This window comes from Rhinoraja longicauda, chromosome 36 (assembly GCF_053455715.1).
Source record: "Rhinoraja longicauda isolate Sanriku21f chromosome 36, sRhiLon1.1, whole genome shotgun sequence".
Classification (NCBI taxonomy): domain Eukaryota; kingdom Metazoa; phylum Chordata; class Chondrichthyes; order Rajiformes; family Arhynchobatidae; genus Rhinoraja; species Rhinoraja longicauda.
The window spans coordinates 8,701,220-8,727,364 of record NC_135988.1 but is presented as its reverse complement, the minus strand read 5'-3'; the positions used below and the strand labels follow the sequence as shown (position 1 = coordinate 8,727,364).

The 26,145-nt window shown below is 45.5% G+C and overlaps 1 protein-coding gene across 3 annotated transcripts in view; it reads left to right on the top strand.

Annotated features, from left to right (window-relative positions):
• Positions 1 to 12,641: 12,641 nt before the first annotated feature.
• Positions 12,642 to 26,145, top strand: part of rassf2a (Ras association domain family member 2a) — a 35,198-nt gene continuing 21,694 nt past the window's right edge. For 2 of the 3 annotated variants that reach the window (XM_078428752.1, XM_078428749.1), the window contains exons 1-2: positions 12,642 to 12,792; positions 21,429 to 21,502. In XM_078428752.1, coding sequence (XP_078284878.1) covers positions 21,441 to 21,502 — 62 coding nt within the window. In that variant the 5' untranslated portion in view covers positions 12,642 to 12,792; positions 21,429 to 21,440. Of the gene's footprint in view, positions 12,793 to 18,564; positions 18,672 to 21,428; positions 21,503 to 26,145 lie in introns of those variants that run through there. The other variant, XM_078428750.1, reaches the window with a different exon arrangement.

The window sequence follows — 26,145 nt, the reverse complement described above, 5'->3', positions numbered from 1 at the left end:
CACATACAAAACCATGCTGTCCATCCCTAATCAACCCTTGTCTGACCAGGTAGCCTTCAGAATCCTCTCCAATAACTTAACTACCATAGATATTAGGCTCACCGATTAACAGTTCATAGGTTTTTTTCTATGTGGTCCTTCTTAAACAGAGGCGTAACATTAGCCAACCTCCAGTTTTCCAGCACCTCACCCATGTCTAATGATGATTCATATATCTCAGCGAGGGCTCTTGTTATTTCTTCTCTAGCTTCCCACAGTGTCCTTGGAAATATCTGATCAGGTCCAGGAGATTAATCTACCTTCATATGCCTTAGGACATCCAGCACCTCCTCGACTGTGATACGAGTGTCCTCAATACTTCTCCATTAACTGTCCCAAGTTCCCTCGTCTTCATGTCTTTTTCCAGAGTAAGAAAAGAAGAGAAATACTAATTGAGGATCTTGTCCATCTCCTGCGGCTCCACAGAGCCTCTTTGGTTTCTGAGGGGCCCTGCTTTCTCACTAATTACCCCCTCTACCTTAATGAACACAAAATCCCAGGATTTTCCTCACTATTATCTGCCAGAGCCATCTCCTGTCCCCTTTATGCACACCTGATTTCTTTCTTATGTATGTTCCTCAGTTCCTGAAACTCCTCCAGGGATATACTTGATCCCAGCTGCCTATGCCTGTCCCATGCCTTCTTCTCTTTTCCAGTGAGAGCCACTCATCATCCAAACTTTCTTACTCATACCTGCCTTGCCTTTCACTCTAACAGGAACATGCATGCCTTTAACTCTTCTCGTCTCACTTTTAAAAGCATCCCACTTTCCGGAAGTCCCTTTGCCCCCAAATAACCTACTCCAACCAACTTTAGGAAGTTCCCGTCTAACACCATAAAAATTGGCCTTGACCCAATTCAGAATTTTAACTTGCGGGCCAACCCAGTCTTTTTCCATAACTATTTTAAAGCTAATAGAACAGTGGCCGCTGGTCCCAAAAGGCTCGCCCATTGATACTTCAGTTGTTTGCAATTCCCAATTTCCTAAGAGTAGATCAAACCTTGCCCTCTCCCTTGTAGGGCCCTCTACAAATTGCCTGAGGAAACTTTCCTGAACACATTTGCCAAATTCTACCCTGTCGAAGTCCTTTGCGCTATGACAGTCCCAGTCTATATTGGAGAAGTTAAAATTCCCGACTATGACAACCCTATTAGTTTTACCCCTCAGATTCTTCTCCAGTAACGCACCTACCACAGATGTAAGGCTCACTGGTCTATGGTTCCAGGTTTCTCTTTGCAGCTCTTCTTAAATAGAGGCACGACATTAGCCTCCCTCCAGACATCCGGCATCTCATTTATGTCCAACGATAGTTTATATATCTCAGCTCGGCTTTCTTATTCTTACAATTTAACAGTGAATACTCTTCCTAAATATTTAGATGGCTGTGAAACGATGAGATATTCTGAAAGTGACGTGGGGAGCGCCGTAGAGGAACAAGTTCTCCTTTTTTTCTTGCAAATCAAACTTCCTCCTTCCATGACCAAGATCAATGGCAACATTGATGCAAGACATGGGTGGAAAATGGAAGTCTGGAGTCAATAGACAATAGACAATAGACAATAGGTGCAGGAGGAGGTCATTCGGCCCTTCGAGCCAGCACCGCCATTCAATGTGATCATGGCTGATCATTCTCAATCAGTACCCCGTTCCTGCCTTCTCCCCATACCCCTGACGCCGCTATCCTTAAGAGCTCTATCTAGCTCTCTCTTGAATGCATTCAGAGAATTGGCCTCCACTGCCTTCTGAGGCAGAGAATTCCACAGATTCACAACTCTCTGACTGAAAACGTTTTTCCTCATCTCAGTTCTAAGTGGCCTACCCCTTATTCTTAAACTGTGGCCCCTTGTTCTGGACTCCCCAATATTGGGAACATGTGCCCTGCCTCTAACGTGTCCAACCCCTTAATAATCTTATACGTTTCGATAAGATCTCCTCTCATCCTTCTAAATTCCAGTGTATACAAGCCTAGTCGCTCCACTCTTTCAACATATGACTGTCCCACCATTCCGGGAATTAACTTAGTAAACCTACGCTGCAAGCCCTCAATAGCAAGAATATCCTTCCTCAAATTTGAAGACCAAAACTGCACACAGTACTCCAGGTGCGGTCTCACTAGGGCCCTGTACAACTGCAGAAGGACCTCTTTGCTCCTATATCACTCAGTGTTGTGATAGCTTTGGAAACGACATCATCATTCTGTCGGAGGGGTGATCATTGTGACCTTCCATTTGCATCGATGAAGACTTGAATATCACCTGTAAAATGGACGGCTCCAGCCTGCCAGGAGTATAATGAGAGCAGGGAGGTTCACCCTATGCAGCCTAGTGCACCTGTAACAGCAAGGGAAAAGACTTGGGGGCCATGGGTTAGAGAGCAGGACACCTAAGGGGGAAGATTATGAAGGATGTTAATAGGACATGATGGCAGCACAGTGCAGTAGCTGGTAGAGCTGCTGCCTCACAGCACCAGAGACCCAGGTGCTATCTGTGGGGAGTTTGCATGTTCTCCCAATGACTCGTGATGGCGTTCCAGCCAATATTTCATCTCTCAATCACAAGCATGATGTGATCTTTCTCACGTTACCCTCTATGGGATCCTGGTGTGCACTGCACTCTCTACATGGACCCTGCTTTAAATGGCCTCCTTTGGCTGAAATGGGACCTTGTGAAAACTGATTTACAAAGCAATGTTCATAGGTCATAAGAGCAGTATAGACTATTCGGCCCATCGAGCCTGCCCCGCCATTCAATCAAGGGCTGACCGATCTTTCCCTCAACCTCATTCTCCCACCTTATTCCCATAACCCATGACACCCTTACTAATCAAGAATCTGTCAAACTCCGCTTGAAAAATACCCAATGACTTGGCCTCCACAGCCATCGCTGGCAATAAATTCCGCAGATTCACCACACTCTGACTACCGAAATTCCTCCTCAGTTCCTTTCCAAAAGTATGTCCTTTTATTCTGAGGCTGTGCTCTCAGGTCCTAGACTCTCCCACTTGTGGAAAGATCCTCTCCACATCCACTCTATCCAGGTCTCAGCCAATCTCTCTGGAAATGCAAGACGGTATCTGGAGCATGCCAAGAACGCAAGTGGAAAAGTAATCACGCTTTATAATTCACAAGCAATTAAATTTAAATCAATTAAGTTTGATGTACGTACCATAATTGCAGCAGGGTATCTGGAACTGGGTTGGAAGGAGAGCTGGTGCCTTGTGTGTGTAAACTGACCTCAGCTTCACTCCTGGCAGGTTTGGACGAGCAGGGGACTGAGTTCAGAGGAGAACAGGCAGCTGACTGATGGTTAATTAACTGAACGCAGTGACCATAGGTACCAGAAATATACACAGGATGTGATCTTCTAAACACTGAACCTGGTTCCCGCTTCCCACCACTTTGTTTACCACAACAGCCAAGGATGCAGAAAGGGGGTCATCGCTGAGAGACTTGATCCATGTCCAAATTCATAAGAATATCAGAGCTGTAAAGAGCCAAGAAGCAAAGCTGCAACCAATCCCACCCTCTTCCCTGCCCTTATCCTGCCCCAGGTCCTGTTTGGAACTCAGCCCAAGTTGATATCTCTGCAGTAAGGTCAGTCAGACAGAAATCTTTCCGAAGGTAGACATGAAATGCTGGGGTAACACAACGGGCCAGGCAGCCTCTCTCTCTCTCTCTCTCTCTCTCTCTCTCTCTCTCTCTCTCTCTCTCTCTCTCGAAAAGGAATAGGTGACGTTTCGGGTCGGGACCCTTCTTCAGACTGAGAGTGAGGGGAGAGAGAAACTATGTGCATGAAAAGATGCAAAGAAGAAATGGATGAAAGGTTTGAAAATAACAAATCAAAGGCAGCAACGTGATCACGGAAAGCTGGAGTCCACAATGGTCCATTGTTGACTGGAAAAGGTGATAAAGAGTAGATACAAACTGTGAAACTGAGCAGCATAACAGAGAAACTAATAGGATGAATAGAGTGGGGGAGGGATGTAAAGAGAGAGGGGATGCAAGGGTTACTTGAAATTAGAGAAATCAATATTGCTACCTGTGGGTTGTTGGCTGCCCAAGTGAATATGAAGTGCTGTTCCTCGGCATTGTTGCTCATAGGAGTGTCAAAGGTTTGAGTCCCTGACAACAGACTGAGAAAGGCTTGTTGGTGAGGCTCTTCCCCTGATTAAGTGGCAGGGGGTAGAGATTGATGTGACAACTCAGCTTAGTGAAAGGGTTTTTGTATTTGAATCAAATTCCTACATAGGTCATCGTGCAGACGGAACTGTCTCTTCCAGATGAACTGCTCCAGATGCCCTCCCTGCCTGCTCCTTCTGATTGTGTAAGGAAGAATTGCAGATGCTGGTTTAAATCGAAGATGGACACAAAAAGCTGGAGTAACTCAGCGGGATAGGCAGCATCTCTGGTGAGAAGGAATGGGTGACGTTTCGGGTCGAGACCCAATGTCAGACTTGAGTCTCGGCCCGAAACATCACCCATTCCTTCTTGACAGAGATGCTGCCTGTCCCGCTGAGTTACTCCAGCTTTTTAGACAATAGACAAAAGGTGCAGGAGGAAGCCATTCGGCCCTTCGAGCGAGCACCACCATTCAATGTTATCATTGCTGATCATTCTCAATTAGTACCCCGTTCCTGCCTTCTCCCCATACCCCCTGACTCCGCTATTCTTAAGAGCTCCTATCTAGCTCTCTCTTGAAAGCATTCAGAGATTTGGCCTCCACTGCCTTCTGAGGCAGAGAATTCCACAGATTTACAACTCTCTGACTGAAAATGTTGTTCCTCATCTCCGTTCTAAATGGCCTACACCTTATTCTTAAACTGGTTCTGGACTCCCCCAACATTGGGAACATGTTTCCTGCCTCTAACGTGTCCAACCCCTTAATAATCGTATATGTTTCAATAAGATCCCCTCTCATCCTTCTAAATTCCAGTGTGTACAAGCCCAGTCGCTCCAGTCTTTCAACATATGACAGTCCTCATATGACGCCCTCAATAGCAAGAATATCCTTCCTCAAATTTGGAGACCAAAACTGCACACAGTACTCCAGGTGCGGTCTGACTAGGGCCCTGTACAACTGAAGAAGGAGCAGTGTCTATCAGTTCTCTCTGATGGTCTGAGCTGCCAAAACCATTCTGTGCCTCCTTATCATTCTTTTGTTAACTTCACAATGTGCCAGATAAAAACACAGCATTGGTAATTAGTTACTTTCCAGTACTTCTACAGTTACTGAGAGGACTTTGATATTTCTATCCAATCTGGGAGTCATGCGCTTTGGAGTAAAGTGGGACATGAAAGCTGAATTAACAACTTGGTTCTTGTTCACTGCACTAAAGAAGACTGAAACTAAGATTTTGAGTGAAAGATACAGCATGGAAACAGGCACTTCATCCCATCAAGCCCACACCAACATCATTTACAGATTATCTGATATTACTTATCACTCCTCCATGCTTTTGTCTTTACACCAGTAAATATTGCACAAACTTCACTCCGATGAAGATTTTGACCTGAAAAGTCATCTGTCCATACCCTCCACAGATTCCTGGATGGCCAGTCTTAATCTAGCATGATGGTGGTGAGCTAAAATGCCTCCCCCACCACTGCAAATTTCCACAATTCATATCCAGCTCGTAATCTCATCTACATCCTGTTGCTGTGTTGATTGAACTTGAAGCCAAAATGGTGAATGTAAAAACAACCATTATATTTTCAAGTACTGTACTTAATGTTCTAAAACAGAATTGTTCCACTCTCAGAGGCTGTGACTTCAGCTGATGAGGCTCTGAGCTCTGCAATTCTCTCTCCAGATTTGTTCATGGCATGTGATTGTTACAGCTGGGTCAATGTTTACTGTTCATGCTTAACTTCCAGTTAAGTGTTAACTACATTGGAAATATAGGTGTAATATTTCCTTACAACAATGAAAGGGGCCATTAAGTCATAAGTTCATAGGTGATGGGTGCAGAATTAGGCTATTCGACCCATCAAGTCTACTCTGCCATTCAATCATAGCTGATCTACCTTTCCCTCTCAATTCTATTCTGCCTTCTCCACATAATGGTGGCGCAGCAGTAGAGTTGCTGCCTTACAGCGCCAGAGATCCAGGTTCGATCCTGTATATGGATGATGTCTGTACGGTGTTTGTACGTTCTCCCTGTGACCCTGTGGGTTATCTCCTGGTGCTCTGGTTTCCTCTCACACTCCAACGACGTACAGGTTTGTACGATAATTTGCTTTAGTAAGTTGGAAAAATTGGAAAATTGTCCCTGGTGTGTGGGATAGTGCCAGTGTATGGGGTGATTGCTGGTCAGCACAGACTTGGTGGGCTGAAGGGCCTGTTTCCATGCTGTATTTCTAAAATCCAAAGATTGCTCTTTGAGACTCAATGGGCCGAACGTACTTCCTATGTGGAACATGGACTCTTTGGGTTATGACTACTCCACTGTACCTCATGAATACAGTAATATCTTTGCCCCCCTCCTCCCTTAAGAAGGACTTTATTTCTTTGACTGGAGCTTTGGTCATTAATTCCAAAATCTGATTCTTGGTCTTGGCATCATTTTGATGACATTCCTGTGTTGTACTTTTCGCTGCTTTATAAGCATGGGTTGTGTTACATAGAAACATAGAAACATTGAAAATAGGTGCAGGAGTAGGCCGTTCGGCCCTTCGAGCCTGCACCGCCATTCAATATGATCATGGCTGATCATCCAGCTCAGTAACCTGTACCTGCCTTCTCTCCATACCCCCTGGTCCCTTTAGCCACAAGGGCCACATCTAACTCCCTCTTAAATATAGCCAATGAACTGGCCTCAACTACCTTCTGTGGCAGAGAATTCCACAGACTCACCACTCTCTGTGTGAAGAAATGTTTTCTCATCTCGGTCCTAAAAGACTTCCCACTTATCCTTAAGCTGTGACCCCTGGTTCTGGACTTCCCCAACATCGGGAACAATCTTCCCGCATCTAGCCTCTCCAACCCCTTAAGAATTTTATATGTTTCAATAAGATCCCCCCTCAGTCTTCTTAGTTGGGCTGAGGATCCGTTCGGTCAGACGATAAATCTGTTGTAATTGTGTTTCGGATGTTCCTGATTTTGGAGGGGCTCTATCAATGGACGGCATTCTATGCGAGTTTTACTTTGTCAAGGATGTTATTGATTCACTTTGAAAGGCAAGTGTTCTTTGAGAGTCGACAGGGCAGCCTGTCTCTCCGTTACAATAACAGGACCTCCTTTGTTGCCAATTAGCTCAAGCTCGTCTGCGTGTTGGTGTCACATGCACTATCTCTCTGCATCCAACAACACCAGCATTCAGCTGCTTCTGTGTAACCCCTTATTTCCGTAACAGCCTCTGTAAAATAAAAGATAATGTCTTGTTAAAGCTACGTGTAGAGTTTGATCACCCAAGATACTGCAGATGCCAGAAGTCATACAGCATTGAAACAGGCCATTTATCCCAACTCGCCCATGCCAACTAAGTTGCCCTATCTAAGCTAGTCCCATTTGCCCGTATTTGGCCCATATCCATGTACCTGTCCAATGACTTTTACATTTATTGATTTCATTTATTGTCATGTGTACTAAGATACGACGAAAAGCTTTTGTTGCATGCTGACCAGTCGACAGAAAGACAATACATGATTATAAGCGAGCCAACCACACTACAGATCTGTGTTAAAGGGAGTAACATGAATAACGTTTAGTGCAAGGTAAAGTCGAATAAAGTCCAATTAAATAGAGTCCGGGGATCTCCAATGAGGTAGATAGTAGCTCAGGACTGCTCTCTAGTTGTTGGTAGGTTGGTTCTGTGCCTGATGACAGCTGGTAAGAAACTGTCCTTAAATCTGGAGGTGTACGTTTTCACACTTCTGTACCTCTTGCCTGATGGGAGAGGGGAGAAGAGAGAATGGCCAAGGTGAGAGTCGTCCTTATTATGCTGGTGGCCTTGAGGTGTAAATGGAGTCAATGGAAGGGAGGTTGGTTTGTGTGATGGTCTCGGCTGTGTCCGCAATTCTCTGCAATTTCTTGTGGTCTCTAGAAGCTCGTTCCACATACCTACCACCCTCTGAGTGAAATATAAACAGAATTACGCAGCTGGTCAGGCAACATTTGTGACAGGATGAATGCTTTTAATTTTCATGTCAATGATCTTTTATCAGAACTAATTGTGAATTTTAGCTGTGCATTTGACAGGTCATGAAGGATGAAATGGGCTCCTCTAATGCAACAATTCAGGAGCTTTGGGTGCTGGAACAGTGGGGGCTTAAATGTTGATGCAGTACTGATCATTAGGTTGAATCTTAGATGCCAAATAGATGCTAGATATTTCTATAATTGCTCTACAGTTCCAAAGTAGATCTACAATTCATTTAAATGTCTTGGATGCTGGTAATGTAAAAATTCCAATATTGAGCCTTTTTTTTAGAGATGCAGCTTGGAAACAGTATGGGTTTTCTTTGGATGCTCCGGTTTTCTCTCACACTCCAATTTATGGGTTAATTGCCTTCAGTAAATTGCCCCTAGTGTGTAGGATAGAAGTAGTGTATGGTCAGTGCGAACTCGGTGGGCCGAAGGGCTTGTTACCACACTTTATCTTGTAACTAAACTAAAAGAGACATGATGGGCCGCAACACCAGAAGGCGGCAGTAGGGGGAGCTCCCTCCATTTGTTATCTTGTAGTGCTGGCCTTCAGAGTGCTGGTCTCCACCCTGTGAGATCCAGGAAAGATCTGCTCAACCAATACAGAAAGATTTGATGTCTTGTGCCAGTCTGAAATTGATACAGATGGGCAGACAGATGGACAAGATATAATCCGCGCCGTCCCCTGGGGTCGTGCAGTGCACATGTTGCTTTGTGTTAAACACTGAACACGGTTTTAAACAGTAATTTAAATGAGGTGCCCTCAGGGTTTGCTGTTAACCCATTGCACCCTCTCCAATACCAAAGGGCCCTCAACTCCTTCAAGGCTCACTTGTCTACATAAGGTGTGAAGAAGGGTACCCGTTCCTTCTCCCCAGAGATGCTGCATGTCCCGCTGAGTTACTCCAGCATTTTGTGTCTATCTTCTGTGCACACTTCTTGAATTGACTGATGACTCTCGCAACAGACCTTTGCAGCTGTTTACAATGCAGCATCCGGAGGAACACGTGAAAGTGATTCAGGGGTGCTAAACTTTGCACCCCAAAATGCAATTCAGGTTGCAAAAAAATCCAACTCAATTTATACCCTTTATTAAGAGTTAAAGTATATGGTAAAGAAAAACAAAGCTATGATTTACTTTTACATGTGGACCCCATTTTTAGTCCAGCACATTGATGGATAATCTTTCAGTATTTTTAAGAGCATGCATTCCCGCACTGACCTTTCTGGCCTGGGCTTCCTCCATTGTCAGAGTGAGGCCAAACGCAAAATGGAGGAACAGCACCTCATATTTCGCTTGGGCAACGTACAGTCCAGCCGTATGAATATTGATTTCTCTAACTTCAAGTAACCCTTGCATCCCCTCTCCCTGCATCCCTCCCCCACCCTAGTCATCGTACTGGTTTCACTGTCGTCCTGCTGAGTTTCACTGTTTGTATCACTCATTATCACCTTCACCACTGCCAACAATGGACCATTGTCAAGTCAAGTCAAGTCAATTTTATTTATATAGCACATTTAAAAACAACCCACGTTGACCAAAGTGCTGTACATCTGTTTAGGTACTAAGGAAAAAAATGAAACATACAGTTGCACACAAACATATCAGCACATACAAAACAGTTCACAGTGCCTCCTCAATGTGGGCTCTACCTTTCCTTGATCATCGTTGCTTTTTGCAAATCATTCCTTCATTTGTTCTATGTACCTTCTATATCTCTGTCGTTTCCCTGTCCCCTGACTCTCAGTCTGAAGAAGGGTCTCGACCCGAAATGTCACCTGCTGAGGGTAGTTAATTTGTGGAACTCTCCAGAGAGTCCACATGTGGGGTCCACATGTAAAAGTAAATCATAGCTTTGTCTTTCTCCAGAGATGCTGCCTCACCCGCTGAATTACTCCAGCTTTTTGTGTCTATCTGCATGTGTATAAATATGTTTGTGCATATGTGCATGTGTGGTAAATGCATGAAATAATAATTAGACATTTAAAAGACATTCGGACAGACACATGTATAGAAAATGATTAGAGGGATCTGGGCCAAACATGGGCAGATGGGACAGGTTTAGATGAGGCATCTTGGTTGGTATAGGCAAGTTGGGCAAAAGGGCTAGTTTCCATGCTGGATGACTAGTTCACAAGTTATAGGAGTAGAATTAGGCCATTTAGCCCATTGAGTCTACTCCGCCATTCAATCATGCTGATCTCAAGATTCAAGATTCAAGATTCAAGATAGCTTTATTGTCATCCAAATTGGACGAAATTCAGTCACCCACAGTCCAACAACAAAAGCATCAAAATAGGCATTAAAATTACACAACCCCCAAAACACACAAAAGAAACATCCATCAAGAAAACATCCATCACAGTGAGTCTCCTCCAGTCCTCTCCTCACTGTGATGGAAGGCCACAATGTCTTTTCCCTTCTCCTGCTGTCCTCTCCCGCGGTCAGGTTGTTGTGGTTGCAGGCCGCGCCGGACTGCCTCCTAATTCAATTTTCCTGCCTTCTGCCCAAAACCCTTGACACCCGTCAAGAATTTGTCTATCTCTGCCTTAAAAATATCCACTGGCTTGGCCTCTACAACCTTCTGTGACAACGAGTTCCACAAATTAACTACCCTCTGACTAAAGAGGTTCCTCCTCACCTCCTTTCTAAAAGGGCGCCCTTTAATTCTGAGGCTATGACCTGTGGTCCTGGACTCTCCCACCAGTGGAAACATCCTCTCCACATCCACCCTATCTATGCCTTGCATTATTCTGTATGTTTCAATAAGGTTCCCCCTCAACCTTCCAAACTCCAACGAGTACAGGCCCAGCGCTGTCAAAAGCTTGTCATATGCTAACTCCCGTTAATTCCCGGAATGGCGGGACTGTCGTATCTTGAAAGGCTGGAGCAATTAGGCTTGTATACACTGGAATTTAGAAGGATGAGGGGGGATCTTATTGAAACATATAAGATAATTAGGGGATTGGACACATTAGAGGCAGGAAACATATTCTTAAATGTTGGGGGAGTCCAGAACAAGGGGCCACAGTTTAAGAATAAGGGGTAGGCCATTTAGAACGGAGATGAGGAAGAGCTTTTTCAGTCAGAGAGTGGTGAAGGTGTGGAATTCTCTGCCTCAGAAGGCAGTGGAGGCCAGTTCGTTGGATGCTTTCAAGAGAGAGCTCTTAAGGATAGCAGAGTGAGGGGGTATGGGGAGAAGGCAGGAACGGGGTACTGATTGAGAGTGATCAGCCATGATCGCATTGAATGGCGGTGCTGGCTCGAAGGGCTGAATGGCCTACTCCTGCACCTATTGTCTATTATCTATTGTCTAACCCACTCATTTCTGGAATAATTCTTATCTTATATGTATGCTTCTATCAATGTACATAGAATACATAGAAAATAAGTGCAGGAGTAGGCCATTCGGCCCTTCAATATGATCATAGCTGATCATCCAAAATCAGTAACCACTTTGGTGCTTTCCCCCCACATCCCTTGATTCCTTTAGCCCTAAGAGCTAAATCTACCTCTCTCTGGGTGAATTTTCTTTTTCCTCATCTCAGCTCTAAATGGCCTACCCCTTGTTCTTAAACTGCGACCCCTGGTTCTGGACTCCCCCAACATCAAGTGACAGACTCCTTCACCCCAAGTGCGTGAAGGAGAGATATAGGAGGTCCTTTCTTCCCGCTGCTGTGAGACTGCACAACCAGCACTGCTCCCAGCAGCCAAGTCAACAGTAACAGTTAAGGAATACACAGTAAACTGATGACAATTTATCCTTCTCTTTATTTTTATTTATAATGAATGATCTCTTGCTACCCACTTCGAAGGTATTTATTTCACAAAATGCTGGAGTAACTCAGCAGGTCAGGCAGCATCTCAGGAGAAGAAGGGTCAGTCTGAAGAAGGGTCTCAACCCGAAACGTCACCATTCCTTCTCTCCTGAGATGCTGCCTGACCTGCTGAGTTACTCCAACATTTTGTGAAATAAATACCTTCGATTTGTACCAGCATCTGCAGTTATTTTCTTGCTATCCACTTTGCTGCTGTAACACTGTAAATTTCCCCGGTGTGGGACGAATAAAGGAATATATTATTATTATTATTATATTATTATATTATCAGGAACCTTTTTTTATGCATTAGCCTGTCCAGTCCTTTAAGGATTTTATGTTTCTATAAGATCCCCTCTCAACCTTCTAAATTCCAATGAATATCATATATTCTTGTGTACCCATTCCTTCTCTCCCGAGATGCTGCCTGACCTGCTGAGTTACTCCAACATTTTGTGAATAAATCAATACATATTTAAATGTGCATGTTACACATATGGACTACAAATAGGGTGTGCCTTTAAATAGCAGTTGACACGTCCCGTCCTCTCAGCTGTCCCCTCCTCTAGTCCTCGTCAATTGGTCGTTCGGCGTCACCGTTACCCATCGTCTCCTGCATTGATTGCCCGCCTGGCTCATCAATCACCTGCGAGGCGGCCCAATCCCCCAATCCCCCCCTGTCTGTTTAAAAGGAGCCGGAGCTATGGCTCGGAATTCTTGAAGCAACTTATCAATCGAGGTGCGACTGCTGGCTCGGCGCATCGACAGAATAAAAAGGCTACTTCGAACCAGGTAATTAAAGACGTGGATCTATCTCCCTGCTGGCGCTCGGATTAAACTGTACGACTGGTTTATCTTTGGCTGAAGTCCGGACCCTGAGAGGAAAAGTAAGGTCTGTGAAATTAACATCTCCGTGTGCCCCCCAGCCTCCCGTTCACGTTGCCACCAGGAAAAGGGGAGATCTCCAGTTGCCAAAGAAGGCACCGGTTTCTCCCTTAAATTGACGCGAATTTTTATTTTAAACAACTGCAGCTGACTCTCGTTGCAGTAAATACCAAGGGTGGTTTTGATTTTGGTTGGGGGGTGGAGGGGGGGTGGAGGGAGGAAGAGTTAACCGTTCAGTAACCGTTCAGTTCTGATGCCTTCTACTCTCTCCTCTCTCTGCTTTGTGGAGGTGATGTTTGTGGAGCTTGTCCCTTGCCGCCTAAGAGTCAATAATCTTCGTTGCACACACTACCGGCAGCAGAACAATGTAGTTCTTGCTTGCCGCGGCTTGAAGGGGCTGGCGAACGCAACACACAAACACAAATAACATATAATAATTCTGAATAACCGTGATACTGGTGCAAACAAAAAAACACAACCGCATCTTAGGTTGGTGAGGCCAGGCAGAGAACTGGGAATCTGAGCACCAGGATAGCTAAAGGGGACATTATTTGAGCTCACCAATGTTGCATTGGTTCCAGTTTAAAAAATAAATAAAAGTGTTGTCGCCCTTTAAAAAATAAAACTAGAAATAAACTGGCTGCATGCATGCGTTGGTCTCGCTGTGAAATGCAACCCCCCTTAAGAAGCAGCAGCTGCATGTTTACAAACTTGCCTGCTGTCCGGTTTAGACATCACTGACTCCGTGGGGAGTGCATTGTGGTGCTGCCGACGCCGCTGTCGGCCGAGCGACGACCCTGAGATTGTAAGCCAGTACTTCGGGCACAGAAGTGCCTCTGATGATTGAGAGAGCAGGCGTCCGAAACACCCAGCGGACCAGTCCACTGCGCCCTTGAAAGGGGACGAGTTACTCCAGCACTTTGTGTCTTTGTTGTCGTTGTTGTAAACCACTGTTCGACTCCTGTTCCTGACCCGTTGTTGGGATTGGTTGATAAAAGGGTTGGAAGCCACATTCGGATACTGATTGTTGGATCAAGTGTAAAGGGGCCTCTCCCGAATCGTCATCAATCCATGTCCTCCAGAGATGCTGCCTGACCCGCTGAGTTACTCCAGCACTTTGCGTCCAACACATAGAAGGATGAGAGGAGATCTTATCGAAACGTGTAAGAAAATAACTGCAGATGCTGGTACAAATCGAAGGTATTTATTCACAAAATTCTGAAGAAGGGTCTCGACCCGAAACGTCACCCATTCCTTCTCTCCTGAGATGCTGCCTGACCTGCTGAGTTACTCCAGCATTTTGTGAATAAATATTATCGAATATTAAGATTATTAAGGGGCTGGACACGTTAGAGGCAAGAAACATGTTCCCAATGTTGGGGAGTCCAGAACAAGGGGCCACAGTTTAAGAATAAGGCCATTTAGAACTGAGATGAGGAAAAACTTTATCAGTCAGAGTTGTAAATCTGTGGAATTCCCTGCCTCAGAAGGCAGTGGAGGCCAATTCTCTGAATTGCAATTCTCTGAATGCATTCAAGAGCGAGCTGGATAGAGCTCTTAAGGATAGTGGAGTCAGGGGGTATGGGGAGAAGGCAGGAACGGGGTACTGATTGAGAATGATCAGCCATGATCACATTGAATGGCGGTGCTGGCTCGAGGAGCCGAATGGCCTCCTCCTGCACCTATTGTCTATTCCATGCGTTACCTTTATTTCTGCACTGATGTTTCTATGGAGTCTAAATAAGTCTGACCCAAAACGTGCTCTGTCAATTCCCTCCAGAGAATTTACCTGAATCACCAAGTTCCTCCAGCACTTTTTTTTCATGATTGCAGCATCTGCAGTGTCTTGTGTTTCCAACGTTTCTATTGTAGTTCCTACCCCCATGTCTGCACTGAGCATCTCATGTCTAGTTTTGTTGCATGTTCTGAGGTACAATGAAAATCTATTTGTTACATGCTACCCAGTCAGTGGATTTTTTGTTGTTGCATGCTATAAAGTCAGTAGAATCGAGCTGTCCACTGTGCAGATGCAGGAGCAAGGAATGACCTTTAGTGAGTTTAAGTTTTCAGTTAAAGTAAGAAATGCTGCTGTTGGAGTAGAGGTTTAAAAGAATGGAGCGGTTGTAATGAATGATTGCAGATCCACTTCTGGGATCAGCATGCAAAGAGTTGCCTGGCTTGGTTGGGCACCTGCTGGCTGTGATTTTTAACTTGTGTGTTTTTTGAGCTCGGACCCTGCATCCGTTCTGTGGCTTAACCTCGTTTGGTTCTTGAACCCAGGCGATCAACCAAAAAGGTTATTTTGGTTCACCTGAGCATCTACAGTCCTTCCTTCCCCCTTGGAGTGTTGGGAGTCCCATTGTGCCCTGACGCCTGTGCACTTTCTGGTGGGGTTCTCAACTTCTTTCCTGACCCACTTTGACTCTACTTTGTAGAGCAGTGCAGAGAGACTGTGACTGCAGTCATCTACCCTTCAAATGCTGATGTAGATCACGGTTGACATATGGAATATATTGTCATATCACCGACATGTCCTATCATTTCACAAAAATCCATGTCACAAAAATGGGTCCTTCAGCCCCAGTCGTCTGTGCCAAGCAAGGTGCCCCATCTAAGCTCGTGCCATTGCCTATGTTTGGTCCATACCTCTCCAACCCTCTTCTACCCATGTACCTGTCTCCAATTCTACTCCATGTAGGAAAGAACTGCAGATGCTGGTTGAAATCGAAGGTAGACGCAAAATGCTGGAGTAACTCAGCGGGACAGGCAGCATCTCGGGAGAGAAGGAATTGGTCACATTTTGGGTGACGCTTCAGTGAAGAAGGGGCTCGCCATGCAACGTCACTCATTCCTTCTCTCCAGAGATGCTGCCTGTCCCACTGAGTTACTCCACCATTTTGTGCCCAATTCTACTCCATTGATTTGGGGACAGATGCCCCCAGGGGAACTGGAGATTGGATGGTTGATGAAGAGGTGCTACTCTGAAGATCATGAGGAAATGGGACATGGAGAAGGTCCAATATAGAATTGCCCAGTGGAAATAAATAAAGTCTTGGGGGGGGGGGGGGGGGGGGGGAAATGGGCAGTTTTCACGACATTAGTACCATGGAGGAAAACGGCGATGTTTAAAATCATGACCTCTGAGTGGTTAATGGAAGCAGGTAGTCTGAAGAAAGGTCTCGACCCGAAACGTCACCCATTCCTTCTCTCCAGAGATGCTGCCTGACCCGCTGAGTTACTCCATCTTTTTGTGTCTATCTTTGATTTAAACCAGCATCTTACACACTCAACATTTAATGTTTAAGATGAACATTAAGTCATCATAGCTGACAACTCCACAGGCTGATGGTCAATGGGATGTCTATAGGGCCTAGGGGCCACAGTTTAAGAATAAGGGGTAGGCCATTTAGAACGGAGATGAGGAAAAACTTTTTCAGTCAGTGAGTTGTGAATCTGTGGAATTCTCTGCCTCAGAAGGCAGTGAGGCCAATTCTCTGAATGCTTTCAAGAGAGAGCTAGATAGAGCTCTTAAATATAGCGGAGTTCGGGGGTATGGGGAGAAGGCAGGAACGGGGTATTGATTGAGAATGATCAGCCATGATCACATTGAATGGCGGTGCTGGCTCGAAGAGCCGAATGGCCTCCTCCTGCACCTATTGTCTATAGATAGTCAACATGGACATGCTGGGCCAAAAGACACCATGATTTTGTCTTGCAGAGTAGTTAGAAATTATCATTGAATGCTGGGGTGGGGCAAGAATAGGATTATATTGGCATCTGAAAATGGAAGAAATCTAGAAAGAGGAATATTTTTCATTGCAGGTGGAAGAACTACCAGAATTTGGTTAATTGGTTGTAGAACTTTGGTTAGGCTGCATTTGGAGTATTGTGTGCAGGTTTGATTACTCTATTACAAGAAGGATGTGCAAACTTTGGAAAGGATGCAAAGGGTGTTCACTTAAATGTTTCATTGAATATCAGGGATATTGGCTACAGGGTAGATGTTGGACAGGCTTGGATTGTTTTTTTCTGGAATGTCGGAGGTTGCGGAGAGACCTGGTGGAAGTATATAATTGATGAGAGGCATAAATAGGGTAAATGGTTAGAATTCCTTTCCTCGGGTTAGAAAAATGTAAGTATTAGATGTGCTGGGCAAGTTTTGTTTTAAGAGCTGACCTGACCATTATTGTGGATAGTAACAATCTCAAACAGGTTATTCACGAGCTGTAATACTTTGCAATTCACCCAGCCATGGATAAAATATTCAGCCAGACTAGGGAACTTATCCAAACGCAGTTTCTTTCTTTAGCAGGGTATACATTCAACCACCAAGCTTGGCAGGTCCTGTTGGAGCTTCAATACGTGCAGGTCAGATACCCGGGCTCCACTGAATCTTACTGGTGTGTTGATCTGGAGTATGGGTGGGAATGAAAGATGCAATTGGATCAATATAGAGAAACTAGGAACTGCAGGTTTACAAAAGACACAAAGGGCCGCACAGTGATGCAGCTGGTAGAGCTACTGCCTTCGATCTGATCCCTGGTGCTGTCTGTGTGGAGTTAGCATTTTCCCCCTACGACGAGATAGGTTTCCTCTGGGTACTCTAGGTTCCACCCACATCCCAAAGACATGCAGGTTTGTAGGTAAATTGGCTTTTGCAAATTGCGACCAGTGTGTAAGATGTGAAAGTGGGATAACTTGGAGCTAGTGTACAGGTGATTGATGATCGGCGTGGACTCGGTGGGCCGAAGGGACTGTTTCCACATTGTATTTGTAATAACTTTAAAATGGTCAAGTATAATGTAGCCCTAGGCTGAAAAAATGTGGGATAACATAGAGTTGGTGTGAATGGGTAATTAATGGTCGGCATGGGCTGAGGTGCCTGTTTCCATGCTTCATCTTTGAACTGAGGTGCTGGTGTAACTTGGTGGGTCAGGCAGCATCTCTGGAGAAAATGCATAGGTGATGTTTTGGGTCAGACTGAAGGATCAAATGGGCTTTCCTGATCACTGAACCTAACAGTGGTTAGAGTCCTGTTGTCCCCCTCTGTGCTACATCCCCAAACATATGATCCCTCCCCTTGCCCTCCAAGCATTCATAGAAATGCCTTCAATCCTTGCCTTGCCTATATATTGCAGGTCTGTACTTATAAGCACAATGGCTCACCTTCTCAAGGGCAATGAGGGGTGGGTAGTAAATGCTGACGTTGTTCTTTCTGAAAGCAGGTTAAGAAACATAGGCGTGAAAGTTAATTTGGTTTATTAAGGTTAGATCAGAGTCAGCAGCTCAGATCAGTGCACGCTCATTGAATGCAAGTCCGCACTAATCAATAGGGACATAACAGCAGAAATAATAGGCTGCCTGCAATGTATAATGATGCTTTATATTCAGGCCAGGGTTTCAATGTGATTCAATGTCGGGCAAGAAATGACAAATGACTTTGGGGATTCCAGCCGGCAGTTGGTCCCACCCCCCATCCTCGAGACTCTTGCTGTCTCTTTTTTTGAATGTCGTCTGATGAGCAGTGTTTGCTCAATTAATTCTGTTCCACTGAGCTGACTTGAGCAAGAGATTTTTTGGGGGGGAGGGGGTGGGGGTGGTTCTGCTTTAAGGAGGACGACACAATCCTCTGAAAGTGCCTGGCAGATTGAGGCTGAGAGTCAGCACTGTTAAGATAGGCTCGTTCTCAGAGTCTGTGGAGGACGTGTCTTGGCTCGAATACCAGACGCAGCTGGGACAACGGATTACAACAGCACTCGGGCAACAGCAGTGAGGCAAGGTCGACGGTTAGTTCGCTTAAATTACAGGAAGATGTTCGGCAAATGAGGATCTGAAAGCCTTGTGCGTTTGTCCACCTCAAACCAACTGCAAGGCTGCCATTGGGGTTGAGGGGCCCCTCTGCCCCTTGCCTTTTGTTCTTTAGTTTCCTTTAGTTTGGGTTCTGTTGTCTGCATAACTCTTCCAACTATGGCAGCACAGGGAAGCAAAGTGTATCTGTTACTGTGCTGGATTTGCAGAGGGTTGGGCAGGTGACCTAGGGTTTAAATCTCCACAACAGCTGGAAAACTTAAATTCAGATAGTAAAAACCTCTTTTTATAGAAATGCGCTATCTGGAATGTAGAGTAAGTATCTGTAACAGTGGCCGTGAGACAACCAGAGCATCTTCAGAATACATCTGGTTTGCACATGTCCTTCCCGGAAAGAAATCCGCTACTCCTGTTATGTGACTGCAGGCCCAGAGCAATGGAGTGGGTCCTGGCAACTCGTTCTGTTCAAGGGACTTGGGGACGGTCGATAAGATGGACACAAAAAGCTGGAGTAACTCAGCTGGGACAGGCAGCATCTCTGGAGAGAAGGAATGATTGATGCTTTGGGTTGAAACCCTTCCTCAGACTGAGCAGGGACAAAAGGAGCTGGGCTGGTTAGCACAATGTCCACTTCCCTTTCACTCTTAGCTGTCGGCAGATTAGGCTGCTCTGCGTTTATCTTTCGTGACGAGGTTCTGTCACGAGATGGCTTCTTGGTCATGAGCTCAACACTCAACTTTTGCAGCATCCATAAAACTGCTCTAGCTGTGGCAAGGGACAATGGTCTGAACTGACTCATGTCAATACTTTTGCCCGACATGAGACCCATCAAGCCCTGCACAAGTGCAACAGGTAGTGCAAAGGGAAAAATAACACAGTGCAGAATATAGTGGCCTGGCCGAGCTGACCATCGACGAGTCACGGCACCAGGCGATAGAGGGCTCTGCCCGAACCAGGTGCCTGCCCCTTTTCCAGGGTTAAATCCGTGCCCAGGTGGTGTTAGAGTGGGACATAGTTTTATAGTAGTTATTTAGTATATTTGTAAGGATTGTAACAGTGGTCTGAAAATTAGTGTCCAGATAATTTGGTGATTTTGTACAATGGTGGTGGGTGTGTTACCACGGTTTGGTTTTGTATTGTGATCGTAATTAAATAAATTATTTTTGTTACAAATTTTAAAAACGTGCAGAATATAGTGTGCAAAATATAGTGGTAGAACATTGTAGTGTTACAGTGACAGCGAAGAGCAGATTTATTTTTAAAAAACACACCAGGGCCACTGGTAGGTTGAAAGATCAAGACTACACCCTAAACATATGCGAGGGGTCAGTAATCTGTTGCTAGTTGGAGAAAAGCTGTTCTGGAATCTGGTGGTATGTTTCCAAGGTTTCGTATCCATTGCCCAATGGGAGAGGAGTAGAAGAAGGAATAACAATATATTTAAGCCAAAGTCACTATTAAGGCAACAGATTGTTATTGTACTTGGTTTAGTTTATAAATACAGCATGGAAACGGGCCCTTCAGCCCACAGAGGCCATGCTGACCAGCGACACATTTGTTCTGTCCGACACATGAGGCACAATTTACCGAAACCAATTAACCTATAAACCTGCACGTCTTTGGAGAGTGGGAGTAAACTAGAACACCTGGAGAAAACACACATGGTCATGGGGAGAATGCACAAACTCTGTATAGACACCGCCTGTAGTCAGGATCAAATCCAGTTGCTGTCTTGTAGTAAAATGTCTCCTTGACAAAGATCTATAGGCAACTGGAAGTGCAAAGCCATTGCGGAGAGATACCTAGACTGGATTATATTTGTAAGATTTATGACTGTGTGGCAGTCGTTCTCTAAATCCCAAACAGCAGCTGCTGGAAATCTGAAACCCAAACTGAAAATGGCATGTCGGGCAGCGCCTGTGGAATGAGAAATGGTTATTATTTCTGGCTGAGCGCACTTTGTCCTCGAAGGTTACCTCTGTTTCTCTTTCCGTGGGTACTGCCTGACCTGCAGAGTGCTTCCAGCATTCTGTTACCCCAATCTGACAATCTCTAGTTTCTTGCTTTTGACCCAAGTTTGCAGGATCCAGTCCTCCTCACAGCACCTGAGCACACAAACCTGGCCTGTGATAGAAAGGGGTGGCTGCACTGCAAGAGATGCAGTGTTGTGTAGGCAGGTACTGCAGATGTTGGATTACATCAAAGATGGTCACAAAATGCTGGAGTAACTCAGCAGGACAGGCAGCATCCCTGGATAGGAGTGGGTGGTGTTTTGTGTCGAGACCCCTCTGAAAAAAGATCTTGAGCCGAAACTTTACCCATCCAGAGATACTATGTTGTTTGATGTCCTGTCTGCAGATATCTGCATTCATGGTGATAGTGACATTTAAGGGACTTTTTGGATATGCAGGGAACGGAGGGAAATGGATCACATACAGATTGTAAGTGTCGGTCTTGATATCATGTTTTGCATCGAAGTTGAATGTGCAAACTCCACTGATAATGTCATTGCTCCATTGAGCAGTACCATGTGGAGCCGAGGGTGAATCAGAGTGAAAGGAAAGATTGGTGTTGGCTAAAATGTAGATCTTCAACAATGGTATCGGCTCATGGAAGACTCGTTCAGAGTTGTGATGTTCGGAGAGAAAATTCACACTGCCAGAGACCTGGAGAAGTTTGCCCACCATTGTTTCCATCTTCATAAAAAGTGCCATCTTTTCTGTCTTTCTCCCCAGAGCCTGCCTGTGATGACAGTCCCACCCATGATGGAGGATCCTATTCGGATAGGGGAGGACAAGTACATTCCCAAGTGAGTCTCCTGGGCAGAGAGTTGGCTCGATGCTTACTAACCATGTGTTGCAGCCATTGTGTATGTGTGGGCGGTGGAACGGACAGAGGTTCTACACACCGCTCTCTCTCATCTGGACAGCCAGGGGGGCTATGTGAGGATGCTGTTCATTGACTTTAGTTCAGCATTCAACACAATAGTCCCCAGCAGACTGGTTGAGAAGCTGCTGGAACTGGGGCTTAGCACCCCTCTGTGTGCCTGGGTCCTGGACTTTCTCACTGCCAGGCCCCAAGTGGTCAGGATGGGGAACACACATCTAGCTCCCTCACCCTGAACATAGGAACCCCCCAGGGCTGCGTCCTTGGCCCCCTACTGTACTCCCTGTACACACATGACTGTGGGGCCAGGTTCAGCTCAAACTCCATCATCAAGTTTGCTGATGACACTGTGGTGGTGGGCTGGATCTCCAACAACGATGAGAAGGCCTACCGGGAGGAGGTGGCTGATCTGGCACTCTGGTGTCAGGACAATAGTCTCCTCTTGAATGTCACTAAAACAAAGGAGCTGATTGTGGACTTCAGAAGGGCTAAACATCCAAGGATGTACACGCCACAGAGGATCTGACGTGGGCAAAGCACATTGCCGCACTGGTGGGTAAGGCTAAGCAGCGCCTTTACCACCTTAGACAACTGAGGAAATTCAGAGTGTCTCTGAGGATCCTTCATTGCTTCTACTCTGGGGCTGTAGAGAGCATCCTGTCCGGCAACATTACAGTCTAGTTTGGGAACAGCTCTGCCCAGGACAGGATGGCCCTGCAGAGAGTAGTGCGTTCGGCAGAACGCACCATGGGAACTACACTCATCCCCCTGCAGGACCTATACATCGGGAGGTGCAGATCCAGAGCAAGCAAGATCATGAGGGACCCCTGCCACCCCAGTAACGGACTGTTCCAGATGCTACGATCAGGCAAACGCCTCCGCTGTCACGCTGCGAAAACGGAGAGGATGAGACGGAGCTTCTTCCCACAGGCCATCAGGACTGTCAACTTTTATAACCCCAGAGACTAAATGTTTGTCGACACTAATAGTAACTTATTAACTTTATTTATTTGCTGTAACTGTAATTCTTTTTTGTGCACAACCCGCAGGCATTGCCACTTTCATTTCACTGCACATCGTGTATGTGTATGTGACAAATAAATTTGACTTGACTTGAGGTTGTGGATGGAATGTTGATCAATGGGACTGCTTTACCCTGGGTGGTGTTGAGCTGAGCCCGACTGTGAAAGTATCTGGATGGACATCTGTTGTTGGGAATCGTCTCAGCCCCAGCTACTGTAAGGATGTGTCCCTCTCAGTTGCAATGAAGAGAAACTCCTCTGTTGATAGTTATCTTATAATGCCTTCTTTGTAACCCTGAGAATCCTCGTTATAGAAAAGTGCATTATGAAGACGGTAGGATTGGGGGGGGGGGGGGGGGGAATGAGTTGGGTCTAGACTAGCTGATTCAAAATAACAAAGATTTTTTCCAGCAAGATTTTCAAAATTAAAGTCTGTTTCAATGACAATGTTGCTAGTTAAAACTGCTAAAGGTTAAAAGTAATAAAGGCTGTACGATGCATTGTTTAATAGAATAATGTTGCATGAGTTTCAATAGAAACAGTTGCCTGTCAATATCAAATGGCCTCCCATGGTGACAGTAGCAGCTATGTTCTTGAGAGACAATGGTGTCACAATGGATTGCTGCAGGAAGGTTACATCGTTTTTTCCCTCAAGACAATTTTTTTTCTTCCTGCTTTCCAAATTCCAAAGTAATCGCTACGTAGATCTGTGGTTCCTGAATGAAATTGCTGTTGTAATCAATTTGGCCCGTGTAATACAAAGTCATCCCTAATTCATCAATTGTATTTCATCCCTTTGGTGTATGGAAACGTGGTTTCTAGCAGGACCACATTTGCAGAGGGGGTGAGAGATTTGTTCACCATTGGGGTTCTGTAGGAATGGCACAGCACAAGGGTTGCTGCCTTACAGCGCTAGAGACCTGGGTTCGATCCTGACTTTGGGTGCTGTCTGTATGGAGTTTGTACATTCTCCCTGTGACTGTGTTTCCTCTGCGTGCTCCAGTTTTCTCCCACACTCAAAAGACGATCCAAGAAACTATATGGAATTTAGAAGGATGAGAGGAGATCTTGTGGAAACGTATAAGATTATTAAAGGGTTGGACACGTTGGAGGCAGGAAACATGTTCCCAATGTTGGAGTCCATAACAAGGGACCACCGTTTAAGAATAAGGGGTAGGCCATTCAGAACTGAGATGAAGAAAAACATTTTCAGTCAGAGTTGTGAATCTGTGGAATTCTCTGCCTCAGAAGGCAGTGGAGGCCAATTCTCTGAATGCATTCAAGAGAGCTAGATGGAGCTCTTAAGGATAGCGGAGTCAGGGAGTACGGGGAGAAGGCAGGAACGGGGTACTGATTGAGAATGATCAGCCATGATCACATTGAATGGCGGTGCTGGCTCGAAGGGCCAAATGGCCTCCTCCTGCACCTGTTGTCTATTGTCTATTGACGTACAGGTTTGTAGGTTAATTGGCTTTGGTAAAAATTGTAAATTGTCCCCGGTGTGTGGGAGAACACTAATGTATGGGGATCGCTGGTCGGCACGGACTCGGTGGGCCACAGGGCCGGTTTCCGTGCTGTATGTCTGGTCCAAAGTGTCTCAGAAGGCTGCGGAAGCTCAGTTACTAAGTCCATTTGAAGATCGGCATGTTCAAACTGCTGGGGACGGAGGGTGATGGTGTGCAGGAAGCACTAATTTAGATAACTTGCCCTGAATTGTAAATGGTGGAGCAGTCAGAGTTATTTATACACATAGTTTCTTGGATCGGTGTTCCGGCTAAGGCTGCCACTATTCTCCTTTGAGAAGAGGGTGGTGAGCAGACTTCCTGATCTGCTGAAGGTGCTCCCACAGTGAGTAGGGAGGTACTTTGAAGATTTGGACCCAGAATGAATGAAGGATTGGAACGAGGCTTTAGTCAGGATCATATGATTTTTTTTTTTTGTTCCGGGGAATCTGTAATGTGGTGCTCACTTGCCCATGAAGCCTCTGTCCTTGGTGGTAGAAGCGGTGGGTTTGAAAGATGGTGTCGGAGTAGCCTGGGTGAGTAACTGCACGGTATTTTGAAGGTGGTATGCACTGCAGTCACTTCCAATGATGGAGGGAGGGAATATTTATGGTGGAGGATGGGATGCCAACTTGGCTGGCAACTTTGGCCTGGATGGCATTGAACTCCTGTAGAGTTTCTGGCAAGGGCATTCATCCAGGCAAGTGGGAGGTTTTCTGACACACTTTTGACTTGTGCCTTGCGAATGGTGGAATGCTTTGGGTGTGAGCAGGTGAGTCACTCATTGTAGGGCACCAAACTCTGATCTGTCCATGAAGTCCACGTGTCTATATGGCTGGTGCAGTCGAGCTCTGGTAATGGTGACCTCCCTCGGGCTGCTTATGGTGGGGTCTTGATGAAGATGGTGCCATTAAATGTCAAGGCTTGGGTGGTTGGACGCTCCCTTGCTGCAAACAGTCATTGCCTGGCACATGAATACTTTCCAAGTTTTGCCACATATCTTCAGACATGGGTGGTTACATTTGCTGAATGTTTGGCATTTAATGCAGTGCTGAGATTGACTCCCTCCCGTTCCTCTCCCACAACTAGCCCTGAATCCCAATGGGTCAGTTGACAAAGACCACAAGTTGGTGAGACAATTTGGGGTCATTGTCCCACCCAATGGAGGGGCCAGAGCTCAAACACATCAAGGTCCCCATTGAGTGGAAGAGCAAGCAGTAGTAGCAGATTTCAGAGCTGTGAAGTGTTTAATGAAGTGGCTAGGGCACTTCAGTCATTTAGAATTGCCTGCTTGGGGTGAGGACGAGATGGTTTAGCAGAGGGCAGTGGGAACATGCGCTCATGACTTGGAGACTTGAACTTGGGGATCACCTGGCCTCTCACCATGCCAGGGCAGAGGCGACTGACCCTGTAAGGCCATCCAGAGATTCCAGGAATTAAAAATCTCTGAGATCCGAAGAATGGGAATCAATTATTGGGTCACTTCATTTTAGCAATAAAGCATGGAAACAGGCCCTTCAGCCCAACATTGTTCATGTTGACCAAGATGTCCCAATTTCCTGTGCTTCACAAATATCCCACAACTATTCCTGTCCATGTGCCATTTCATTGCTCTTGCAGTTCCTGCCTCAACTACCTTCTCTGGCAGCTCATTCATTGTATTCACCACCCTCCTAGTCTGAAGAAGGGTCCTGACCCAAACTGTCACCTAGCCAACAGATGCTGCTTGACCTGCTGAATTACTCCAGTACTTTTGTTTTTTGTTTGCAAACCAACATCTGCTGTTCCTTGTATCTATCCACAGAATGAAACAGTTGCTGCTTGGGTTCCTCTTAAATCTTGCCCCTTTTATCTTAAACCCGTGTCCTCTGGTTCTTGATTTCCCCAGCCCCAGGGAAAAAGTCTGCACATTCACACTATCTATTCCCCACATGATTTTGCAAACTCTATAAGATCATCCATCAGTTACATGTATTCCAATGGATAAAGTCCTACCGTGCCCAATTTCCCCCTTTAGCTCAGGCCCTCAAGTCCTGGCAACA